The sequence below is a fragment of the Odocoileus virginianus genome, chromosome 7 (genome assembly GCF_023699985.2).
Source record: "Odocoileus virginianus isolate 20LAN1187 ecotype Illinois chromosome 7, Ovbor_1.2, whole genome shotgun sequence".
Lineage (NCBI taxonomy): Eukaryota > Metazoa > Chordata > Mammalia > Artiodactyla > Cervidae > Odocoileus > Odocoileus virginianus.
In genome coordinates this window covers 83,092,865-83,105,967 of record NC_069680.1, presented here as the reverse complement: position 1 = coordinate 83,105,967, position 13,103 = coordinate 83,092,865, and the positions used below count along the sequence as shown (strand labels likewise).

Here is a 13,103-nt window from a genome sequence, read left to right as displayed (position 1 = left end):
AAGCAGACTATTCAAAATATACTTGATAAGGCTCTCTCAATTAGAGGAGACGGGAATGCTGTCACTATGGTTCTCTCTGAAATTATTAGTGCTTTCATTGGTGCTTCAGAAAGATGACAGCAAGTGGAACCCAAATGCCTGCAGCACTGAGTTTATTTTTTATAACTTTTGATTATATATTAGAGTATAGCAAATTAACAATGTTGTGACAGTTTCAGATGGACAGCAAAGGGACTCAGTCATACATATACATATATCCATTCTGTCCCCAACTCCCCTCACACCCAGGCTGCCACATAACATTGAGCAAAGCTCCTCGTGCTAGACAGTAGGTGCTTGTCCGTTATCCATTTCAAACATAGCAGTGTGAACATGTTAATTCCTTAGGAAGCATCACTATGAACAAAGCTAGTGGGTGTGATGGAATTCCAGTGGAGCTATTTCAAATCCTAAAAGATAATGCTGTGAAAGTGCTGCACTCAATATGCCAGAAAATTTGAAAAACTCAGCAGTGGCCACAGGACTGGACAAGGTCAGTTTTCATTCCAATCCCTCAGAAAGGCAATGGCAAAGAATGCTCAAACTACCGCACAACTGCACGCATCTCTCATGCTAGCAAAGTAATGCTTAAAATTCTCCAAGCCAGGCTTCCACAGTACATGAACCATGAAATTCCAGATGTTCAAGCTGGATTTAGAAAAGGCAGAGAAACCAGAGATCAAATTGCCTTCCTCTGCTGGATCATCAAAACAGCAAGAGAGTTCCAGAAAAACATCTACTTCTGCTTTGTTGACTACACCAAAGACTCTGACTGTGTGGATCACCACAAACTGTAGAAAATTCTTAAAGAGATAGGAATACCAGACCACCTGACCTGCCTCTTGAGAAATCTGTATGGAGGTCAAAAAGCAACAGTTAGAACTGGGCGTGGGACAACAAACTGGTCCCCAGTTGGGAAAGGAGTACATCAAGGCTATACGTTGTCACCCTGCTTATTTAACTTATATGCAGACTACATCATGTGAAATATCAGACTGGATGAAGCACAAGCTGGAATCAAGATTGCCAGGAGAAATATCAATAACCTCAGATATGCAGATGACACCACCCTTATGGCAGGAAGGGAAGAAGAACTAAAGAGCCTCTTGATGAAAGTGAAAGAGGAGAGTGAAGAAGTTGGCTTAAAGCTCAACATTCAGAAAACTAAGATCATGGCATCTGGTCACATCATTTCATGGCAAATAGATGGAGAAACAATGGAAATAGTGACAGACTTTATTTTCTTGGGTTCCCAAACCACTGCAGATGGTGATTGCAACCTTGAAATTAAAAGACACTTGCTCCTTGGAATAAAAGTTATGACCAAACTAGACAGCATATTAAAAAGCAGAGACATTACTTTGCCAACAAAGGTCTGTCTAGTTAAAGCTATGGTTTTTCCAGTAATAATGTACGGATGTGAGAGTTGGACTATGAAGAAAGCTGAGCACCAAAGAATTGATGCTTTGAAATGTGGTGTTGGAGAAGACTCTTGAGAATCTCTTGGACTGCAAGGAGATTCAACCAGTCAATCCTAAAGCAAATCAGTCCTGAATATTCACTGAAAGGACTGATGCTGAAACTGAAACTCCAATACTTTGGCCACCTGATGGGCAGAGCCGACTCGCTAAAAAAAACCCCGATGCTGGGGAAGATTGAAGGCAGGAGGAGAAGGGGACAATAGAGGATGAGATGGCTGGATGGCATCACTGACTCAATGGACACGAGTTTGAGTAAGCTCCAGGAGTTGGTGATGGACAGGGAAGCCTGGCGTGTTGCAGTTCATGGGGTCGCAAAGAGTCAGATACAACTGAGCAACTGAACTGAAGTGAACTGAAGACGTCAATCCCAAACTGCCTATCTCTTTTCCACTTCTTTTCCCACTGGCAATCACAAGTTCGCTAAGTCTGTGAGTCTGTTTCTGCTTTGTAAGTAAAGACTATTAATTTATTAACAGTTTCAGACTATGTACCATCAGGCTCCACTCTCCTCATTATCCTATGCACAGGATGGCACTAAGCGCCCACGTGGGCAGGAAGAAGAGCAACAGGTCTGCGTAAACGCTTCCTCTCCTGCCAGCAAGCCCTCTCGATCTGGACATCTGCCCTTACCGGACATTTTAGCAGTAGACATCTCTCAACTGACCAGCAGGCTGATCAGTGGGGAGGCTGCTGTCCCCCCAGCAAATGAAAATCCCTGTTCCTATTGCAGAAGTGGAATCACTTAAGAAGATTATTGCCAGAGGAGCTCACCCTTCTCTGCCAAGCTCTTGTTCACTCGGCACCTGGCACTAATACAGGAGGCTACTGAAACAAACGGCTCAGTACAGAAAAGCAGCCACACTCCTTCATGTCCTAAGCAGGGTGTAGCTTTTCTTTTTCTACTTATGATGGCTTTAAAAGCCCTACCTCATATTTAGAAAGCACATGCTACTTAAACCTTTCTCTTCTTGGAGAAGGAAATGGCAACCCACTCCAGTATTCTTGCCTGGAAAAGTGCATGGACAGAGGAGCCTGGCGGGCTGCTGTCCACGGGGTTACATGCCTGAGCACGAGCATGCATGAAGAGGGTGGAGGGAGATGGACTGGTAGCAATAAACTGGTGGAACTCAAACAAACAAAACCTTCTCTTCTACTTAACATTAATCAATCCTCTCACCTGGTGAGACTGGCATCATTATTTATAATTTTCCAAGGAACTAGGGTTCAGGAAAGAATATAAATATTACCAAGTCAAGATATAAATAATGCCAGAGTGAGGAATTCAAACTATTCCAACCCATTTTGCATCTGATAATAAGCTCTTATTGCTATGAGTAGTAAAATTATTTACAACTTTATCAATGCTTTCAAGATCAAAGGAGACAATTTTACATTTATTATGTGAGATCATGGACATTTAGACATAATGAAGAAAAACAGATTATGGAAGCCTGTGACTTGAATCATCAGAAAAATGTAATATATTTATCAAGACTAAACAGACCCCAGACAAATGGAAAACAAACCTTCGTGGGTTAAAGACCAAAGCTGAAACTTGGGAGTAAAATGTGGAAACTAGGGTGGGCTGCCAAAGTGATATAATTGGAATATTTGAATTTTTGTCACTTAGAACAAGAGGAAGCCAGGTGAAGGAAAGGACGGGTAGTAAGTAGAGAAATTAATAGAACTAATTCAATAGAGGTTAAAAATGAAATTCAGGAAAAGAACCTTAGAATTTAAAAATGATTGACATCATCAGGGCAGAAAACCATGCCTGCTATATTAAATGGAGCATGTGAGGAAAGAGTTTTCCAAATTCTTTTCCTAACTTCTGTTTACACCCCAGCTTTGTTACAGGGCTCAGAGCACATACACTCAGACCAGTATTCCAAGGAGTTTACCTTCCTTTGTTAAATGCTAGGTACTACTCCCATATATTTGCCTGAACTGTGATTAGGGTTTCCCACTGCCCATGGGTGAACTTACACCAGATGAAATCTTGACCTGAGACAAGCTAAAGGAAAGAAAGTACTCCAAGGTCCCAGCTCCCTGGTTCCACGTCTCAAACTTTACCTCCAGAGGCAAAATGCTAAGTTTTTTTTAAAAAAGAAAATTAGTTTCATTGCTAATTTTTAATTCCAAGCACTTTGAGATCTATGAAGTTCCACAATGAGATTGTTAACAGAGACAAAGATCATAAAATTTCAAGCAACACAAATGGCTAATTTATGCTAATTAGTGATTTTTGGCAAATAACATGGCATACATCCATTCCATGGGGAATGCTTCTCAAATGGCAGCAGGAGTGTGACATGCATATGTAATTCAATTTAATTTAATGCTATAATTTTTTTAAAGAAAATGTTTCGACCTCTTAAAGCATTTGGTGAGAAATGCACCTTTTCTATTTTGAAATGAAGAAAACAGCTTAACTTGCCTTGCTGAATAAAATGGACACCATGAAGAAATCCAGTAAGAAACTCTCTGAAATATCTTTGTAGTCGAAATGGAAAAAGATCACTGTGAAGCCCAAGTGAGTAAACTGGTGGACTGGGTTACAGAAAGAGGTCCGTAGCAGCTTCATGCCTGCAATGACCATCAGAAAAATGTCCCAGCTGTTGAAAAGGAAAGAAAGGAGATGATCAGTGGTGGTCCACACGCTACTGGGTGAGTTACAATGGCTCACGTGTCTTGAGTGCTTACTGTGAGTTGTGCACATTACAAAAAGCCAAGACAGTGGGTTATAATCTTCATTTTACAGAGGAGTAAGTTGAGTCTCAGAGTTTCGGTCATTCATCTCACAGGGTGACAGTAGGATTGAAACTGGATCCCAAGGGACTCGCCAACAGACTCTGCCACTAGAGGCAGCTTCCCCACTGTGCTCAGAACTTTGCAATCAAGGGCACAGAGCTTCCTGGGAGCTTATCTGAAGGAGCTACTGCATTGTCAAGTTCCATGGGAAGCTTGGTGGCAAGTGAGAAAGCAGAGCAGGTTGTTTTGTTAGCATCAGCTCAGCGCAAGCCTTTAAAAAAATTACAAAATCTCACTGAATCAATGCCATAACAATGCGAAGTGTTAATCAGTCTTGTCTAACTTTGCGACGCCATGGACTATAGCCTGCCAGGCTCCTCTGTCCATGGAATTCTCCAGGCAAGAATACCAGAGTGGGTTGCCATTCTTTTCTCCAGGGGATCTTCCTGATCCAGGGATCGAACCCAGGCCTCCTGCATTGTAGGCAAATTCTTTAACATCTGAGTAACAGTAGCTAATATTAAATTCTGAAATAAGGAAAAATCCCACTGTCTCAATAAAACTGTTTTACTTTACATATTCATTGCTAATGTTTTCCACCATATTTTTTGTCTTTGTAAACATAAGCTTTCTGATCTTTTTTTTCTCCACTAAAAATTATATCAACAACATGACACAGGTCCCCATGACCTAGACCTTCTGAGTTACAAAACAGGACAGAGACAGACCCGCAAAAGAAATAGCAGGACTCTGCTGTGAGGACCAACTTCCTCAGTTCTCCTGTCTAACTATTCTGGGGGCAGGTGCTATGTGCACAATTCTAGCAGACAACAAGGTCAACAATCTACCCACCTTGAGATGGGAAGGTAACTGATCAGTGCTCAGAACAGCCAGAAAGAGCACACCTTGAGAGGTCTGTCCTTTTGAAAGAAAGTCTTGCACATTTTAACCAGATTTCCCACTAGTCTGAACATCCTATTTGGGAACTCAAAAGAAAAAGAAGTGGAAATATGTTCCAGAGAACAGTTGCACTTAAAAGAGAGGTTTCCTTTTTAAAACAATTTTATGAACATATCGTTGATTTACAATGTGGTGATAATTTCTGCTGTACAGGAAAAGTGACTCAGTCATACCCTTATCAGCATCAATAATGCCTCAGGATCCACGCAGTAAAAGCATGTCTCCTAAGTCTTGGTATCTATCAAGGACAAAACTGTCATTTTCGTCATCAAAAAGATCTAATGGTAGTATTTTCATTGGCCTTTGGCCTCAATCTAATAATTTATACTCTTTCAGACCTAGTGTTGCAATCGATTCTACCCTGTCCCTGAGTGAGGTCTGGCCAAAGCACTGTGTGGACTTAGATTCGGCTTCTGAGAGAAACTAGCCCTGATTACATGCAGATTTGGGGAGAGTGGGAAGGTGTTTAGTAACCTCTATTCCTTCAGCGAGGCTGAGCACTGCTCTATAACCCCTTTCTTCTCCAGTAGAAACTAATGCCCATGATGAACATACAGTATGAAAACAGGACTGGAGGCCCATCTGCCTTTGCTGACAGCCCAGGATATGAGAATCCCTATGACACAGCCAAAGTTCTTGGGGAGAAGGGACCCAAAGATAAGGTGTCCCAAGGCTAGGGATATTCTGGTTTTCAAAGGAGATGAGTGGGTTTTCTCAGTTATTCAGGCAAAAATCTAGATGAGGGTTAACTCTAAACTTTGTTTTCCATGACTATGACTAAAATGGACAGCACCCATTTTATATTTATTAGTGACAACTGGCGAAGACTAAGAGGGAGCTTAAGGAGTGATGCTTATGGTGCTTCTAACACTGCAATAGAAATGGTTACAGCCAATGGTTCACAGATGGTTGTAGACTTAGCTGAAGATTTTATAAAGGCTTCAGTAGCAATCAGTGAACAATGGCCTGGGACAGAAGCAAAGCATCCCTTTAAATCACACTGGCAGATGCCTAACAAGACCCCATGAGGCACCCACTCATTATTTACCAGCCCCCACTCAATCGTCCATCCATCCGTCCATCCTCCTACCATTTCCTGTTATTACAAGTTGAATAAGAAACAGTGCCTGCCATTGAGGAGTCCACAATCTAGTACCGTGGTTCTCAGTGAGGGTCAGGTGTGGGCTGGGCTTACCCAGGTCTCTAGGTCTCTAAGAGATACTGACACATGGCCTCCTGCTGTCCTGTTTGAGAACAGCTGGTCTAGCAGGATGCTTGAGATCTTTAAAGTCTTGAGATTTTAGAGAGATTTTTTGAGTCTTCAGATGGATGCCTCAAGAATATAAAGGAGTCATCACTTTGGGCTCTGAGAAAAAGAATTCTGTGGGTATTGTCTGGGAGTTAAGAGTATTTGCAGGTACATAGGTAAGGTGCCACTTCTTTAGTGTCTTGAAAAAAAATGACAGGAGATAGAGATTAATACTACTTCAAACTGGACTATCAACGACTCTTCATAATTCCTAACCTGTATATCCATCCTCCATCAACAGCCAGAGCTTCTTGGCCTCAATTGGCAGGCTTAACTCTCAAGGTCCTAGTCCTGATGTTGGGAAATGAGAACTTTCAGTGCTTTTGCTGATTATCGCAGGGCAGTACTGGTACTTGGGTGGCTGTTTTGGTTCTGACTGTGAATCCTTGTTTGGGAAACTGAGGATCTACCTTGTCCCAGAATGCCCTCATGGGGTCAGCCAAAATGGTACCACACTGGAAACACCTGCCACTAGAAAAGCACTGGATGTTCTAGATGTAGGGTCATCTCATGCATGGGGCCTCACCCAAACTGTAAGGTCTGCAGTCGCATCAGCTGCCTTCTCTGTCTAGTAAGACTAAATCTTCATCACCGGGTCTGACGTCTAGGAGTTTAATTACCAAACGGTATGGACTTCCTGGGCTTCCCAGGTGGCACTAGTGGTAAAGAACCCACCTGCCAAGGCAGGAGACATAAGAGACATGGGTTTGATCCCTGAGTCAGGAAGATCCCCTGGAGGAGGGTATGACAACCCACTCCAGTACTCTTGCCTGGAGAATCCCATGGACAGAGGAGCCTGGCAGGCTGCAATCTATAGGACTGCAAAGTTGAAGATGACTGAAGTGACTTAGCACACACATATGGACTTCTTGCCCTGGCCTGATTGAACCAGGTCTGGACTAGAAGGAAAACAGAGTCTGATAAAGACAGGAAGGTTATAGGGTCATTTCATTTAGCGTCTGCTTTGAGTGACCATGAATCTACTCAAGGTCCAACCAAGAAATCACATGACTTTTATCTGAGTTTGCTTTATCTTTGACAAATACTAATTAATTTGTTCTCATCACACCCCTAAAGGAAGAGTAGGCCTGCTTGGCATTACACATAAGGGTTGATATGGTCATGTCATGACTCAGAAGCAAATCTGAGAAGGAATCTCTTTTACATCCTCCTCCTCTATTAACTCATTGGCAGAACTGTCAACCTTTTGTAAGAAAAACACATCCACAAATTATCACGTAGACTTTCATTTGTAAATTCAGAGTTCATTTTAAAATACAACATTTTGCAAAAACATGAGCATTTTGATGACATGAAGTCTCTTTGTGGTCCATTTTTTCTTTTAATTACAAGGCTTCTCCTGATAAATGCAGAGAGAACAGTGACAGTGATTAATTTCCCCCTCCCTCAAGCACAAAATGATAGAGTCTTTGCTAAATGAAATGACATGAGGTAATTCATAGAGTTGTAAGCATGATCATCAGAACTCCAGGAACCCCAGAATCACACTGTGCTGCCATCATCTCGTTAAGGCTTCTGACTAAGGTTCCACAGGATGATTTGCAAACCTATTGACAATTTATTTCCAAGATCACTTCAAGCAGACCTAACTCTGTTTGCACCCCAGTCTTTCAACAATAACCATCTAGCCACAGCAAGTTTGAGTAAATGGCCACCATGGCTTACTGATACTTGGCCCATCATTAGTAGACAGAAGTTGGCTTTTGCTGCAGCCTGTTCAGAGAAAATGCACTAGATTTTGAAAATGTGTTGATTCAAATCATGGTGTGAATAAACTTCTCCACTTACTGGGTACCAAGTCGCCGGTAATTGCTTATTGAAAACGCATCCGCTGTGAGGGCATTCAAAATGATTGCTGGGTACAAGATGTATTTTTCAAAACTCTGAAGCCAAACATAGAGTCTTTCAAACCACATTAAATGGGCAACATCTGAAAGAAACACAAAACCACTGAGAACGGCCACCGATCAAATTATTTTTCTTAAGTACATGTGATAATAAGTGATACTCCCCTTCCTTTCATTCAAAAGCTGCAGAACTCTAGATACATGATAGACCAATTTTCTTTCTAAGCAGGAGCTTTTTGCTTTGCTTCTACATTGTTCATAAATAATAATATACAGTATAGGCCAGTTTCCTAATTTTTCAAGTCAATTGATTTTTTCATATTAATTATTACTGGAACCAGTGAAATCAGCTGTCACATCACATCAGAGCATCACAGAGTGAGTGAGGTGAGAAAGTGAAGGATGGAGACTTGGGGACCAATCTCATGGACCTGTCTCCTCTTAAGCTTGGCGTTGCTTCTGAGTCTGGGGCTTATTTCTGGGCTCTCTCTTTTTTCATCTATAAATCCACAATCAAATCCCTGGCCATCTATATATGTACCAGAAAGCTGATCCCCAATCTCCTGCCACCATGAATGTATTACATTTCTGTGAGTCTTCACAATGAAGGAAGTATCACGGAAGTAAGGTTCATTTTCACAAGGGCTAAAGTTTTAAGTTATACCAATCTGGGTTTGCATTCAGACTCTACCAACCACTAGTGTGTGGTCATGGACAGTTGCCTTCATCTTTCTTAGCCTCAGTTTTGTATGTTCTGTTCATCCTTCCTACTACTCACAGTGAAGAAGTCAGCTCTCCTGCCCATGATGGGGTAAATGCAGTAGCTCTTACCCATCTCTTCCCACCTCTGTCTCTGGGGAGAAGTGAATGGTCCAACTGGTCAGAGCACACACATCCTTAGGTCATAGTATTGGGGATAGGAAAACACCGCACCCCTGCCCTCTTCGGCTTTCCTTCTCCATGGGGAGTGCACAGCAGGTTTAGATCCTCAGGTGGGCCCATCTCACCACCCCCCATTCCCCGCAGATCTCTGTCTGCTAGTAACTGAGAGGCTGAGGCAGACCCCAGCCCACCATTAGAGCTGGGCAAATGGGCCAGACACGGCAGGACTCAAAGCCTAAATCTGCCGAGAGGGAAGGGGACCCCATCAAAGCTCTGGAATCATAGCCTCCTTCAACAATTTATAAGTTAAAAAACTTACACCCCAATAGCTTATAATGAAAAACCAACAGAGCCTGGTAGGCTTTACACTGTTTGAATGACACAAGGATCGATTCATGAAAAAGAAACAGCGGACACACACTGTACAGAGTGACACAGCAGGGACATAAATGCGCCGTTCCCTCCAGGTTTCCTATCCAGGATTAGAGACAAATTAGCATTCCTAACCGACTTCACTGGGACTTCATGTGATGGGCACAGAAAGCCACACACACACACACACACACACACACACACACATTCTACTTCCTGCTTTATGTGGTTTAAATTCTATATAAGAATATATATGTTTATAACTCAAAAACACAGAGGCTATCCTCACATGATTGAGATTATGAGAAGAGGTTTGGCATTCAGAAATCTTGCTTGAAAATAATTAATTTGAATGAGATGGGCATCATGAAAATGGACACAGTTAACACTTTATCACACGGGAACCAGCAAGAATAAACACCCCAGTGATCAGCTTAACAAACAGAAGAGAGATACAATGAGAAATTATCAAATTAGAGACAAATTTTACTTAAAAATGAAATAGGGAGGAAGTGTTAAAGGAAAAATAGTTCAAGAATAAGGATATTGGGAAAGAATTCAACTTTGAGTATTCTTAATGGTTAATGTGCAATGTTTTCTGGTTAGGGTTTGGAAATGGGTTAATTAATAAGGAATGAAGTTTATGATATATAATTGGCCTCCCTAGTCGCTAAGACAGTAAAACATCTGCCTGCAATGCAGGAGACCTGGGTTCGATCCCTGGGTGGGAAAGAGCTCCTGGAGAAGGAAATGGCTACCCGCTCCAGTATTCTTGCCTGGAGAATTCCCATGGACAGAGGAGCCTGGTGGGCTACAGTCCATGGGGTCACAAAGAGTCGGACGCAACTCAGTGACTAACACACACACACAGGTATATTATATATTTTACATGTAGATAGGAAGGTAAATCTCCAAGATACCTCCCCAACTCTTTCCAAGTAAATGACTTTTATCCCTACTTCCTAGAGAAAATTGATGTTATTAGGCATAAATTTCCCCAGATCCCAACCCCTCAACTACAAATTAATCTGTATTCACACCACCTTCTTGCTCCTCCTAAGGGTGACCCCATGGATGCCATGGACCCCATTATTTCTGACACCTCGGTTCCCTCTTTACTAACCAATGGCTCTTTCCTAACGGCGAGTGGCAAGATTCTGGTCTTGGCCAATTTGAAAACTTGCCTTCACCAGCATCTCCTCCTAGTGCTCATCACTCTGTCCTTTTTGGCACAGCCAAGCTTTCTGGAAAGGTTGGCAACGTCTGACAATCCCAGTTCCTTGTCTCCTATTTCCTAGTGAAACTTTTGCACTAGGGGTTTGCAGCTACCTCTGCCCAGAACAAATGGCAAGGCCACTTGTGAGCTCCCAAAAGATGGATAACTGATGCTTCTCAGTATGTTACTGGAGTTAAAATTTTCTGAGACATAAAATATCATTGATTTTTCCTTCTTTCTACAACCCTCACCTTAGCTTCCCTGCCTTGCCAATTCCTGTTGTTGTTGTTTAGTCACTAAGTCATGTCCAACTCTTTGGCAACTCCACGGACTATGGTCTTCCAGGCTCCTCTGTCCATGGGATTTTCCAGGCAACAATACTGGAGCTGGTTGCCATTTCCTTCTCTAGAGTCTCTTCCCCATCCAGGGATCGAATTCACCGCTCCTGCATTGGCAGGCGGATTCTTTACACGGAGTCACCTGAGAAGCCCAACGCCCACCCGTGCTCAAACCTTTCTACTGTTCCCACTTTCTTTGGAGGCGCCTCTTCTTCTCCCCTGGGTCAATTGCCTTCCTTGGACTTCTTTGCCATTTTTCTCATTTTCTTGGGCTAATCACCTCAACAACCCTAATGTTAATTATTACTTCCATGCTGATGACACTCAGATCTGTAACTCAGTCTTCCGTCTCTCTTCTGGTGTTTCCTAGATCTAGACACTCAACAGAGTAGCTTCATCTGATGTCCTGAAAAAACTCTTCAAATACAACATGAACTCAGTCAACCTCCACACCCCCGCTCCTCCTCATGAACTCTTTATCTTATTTAATGAGACATGCATTTGCTTAGTCATGCAGGCAATCTACTGTGGGGTCACCCTGACTCGGTTGTTCTCAATCATGATTGCATGTTGGAATCACTTGAGGACAAGGCTGAAAAATACTGTCCTAGAACGGCGATTCTCAAACTTGGACATGCAAATAAACTACTTATTAAAAGGCAGAATCTGACCCAATAGGTCCAGAGTGGAGCCGGACACCCTGCATTTCTAACAAACTTCCAGGGGATGCCGACGCTGCTGGTCTCCACACCCACACAGTACAGAAACAGGTACCATCAGCATCAGCATCCCCAGGAAGCTTGTTAGAAATGCAGATTCTCAGATGCAGTCCTGGGCCAGCTGAGTCAGAAACCTATGGGCTGGGCCCAGCAATCCGTGTTTCACAAACCCTACAAGTGATTCTGATATGTGTTCGGGTTTGCGAATCACTGTTCTAGTTCTTCCTCTATACAGGAGTAGACTATGTTGAGTCTATGTGCTTCTCACCTATCTCCTCTCTTCTAGTTTCACTGTTCAGATATGCCGTCTCTTAGGCTTAAAAAAATTGTAACTGTCTTTTATCATAATGAACTCTCTCTTTCCTAACCCTGTCATTTGTGTGCACTGGATGCCATTATTCCTCACCTACATAAGGACCTCTCTCTGTGCAGGCCCATTCTCCTACTTATTCTCTCTGTATTGAATCATCCTCATCAAAATATAAATACACTGTAATATCTTTAGTCCTAAAAAAAGATACCCTCCCTTGACCATTTTCCTTCCAGATGCTGGATATTTTCCAGATACTGCCCTATTTCTTTGCACCCCTTTGTAATAATTTCCAAAATAAAAAAAAATTGACTACACTCACTTTCTCCATAACTTAACTCCTTTTGTCTTCTGAGTTCACTCCAGTTCACTCCAGAGTCTCATTCCAAGCAATTCATGAAACTGCTTTTCTAAGGACCTCCCATTGCTATTCAATGGTCAGCCTCAGTCCTCATCTTACTCAACCTCCCAGCAGTATCTGATCCAGTTTATTACCCCATACTTCTAGTAATTCCCTATATGATCTTATCCAGTTCCATGGCCTTAAACATTTACTGTCAATATGTTGTTGACTGCTAAAAATATATCTCCATGCATGGACCTCTTTTCTGGGCTTCAAACCAGTATATCCAACTATCTTTTAAACATATTTGGAATTTCTAATAAGCATCTCAGCCAAGGTCTTCATTTCATGCTCTCACCTAAACCTACTCCTCCCATGTCCACCATTCATCCATTCCACAAGTGAGACAGACAACTCTACACCAGATATTTTCTTATGGCATAATGAGCATCCAAAACATTACAAAATGTCTGCCCTGATGGATCTTACATTCTAGTATAGACAATCAACAAAAC

The 13,103-nt window shown here is 42.2% G+C and overlaps 1 protein-coding gene across 5 annotated transcripts in view; it reads right to left on the bottom strand.

Annotated features, from left to right (window-relative positions):
* Positions 1-13,103, bottom strand: part of PCNX2 (pecanex 2) — a 296,271-nt gene that overhangs the window by 130,082 nt on the left and 153,086 nt on the right. For all 5 annotated transcript variants that reach the window (XM_070471076.1, XM_070471078.1, XM_070471079.1 and 2 more), the window contains 2 exons: positions 8,350-8,491; positions 3,958-4,135 (listed from right to left, as the gene is read on the bottom strand). In XM_070471076.1, coding sequence (XP_070327177.1) covers positions 3,958-4,135; positions 8,350-8,491 — 320 coding nt within the window. The remainder of the gene's footprint in view (positions 1-3,957; positions 4,136-8,349; positions 8,492-13,103) is intronic.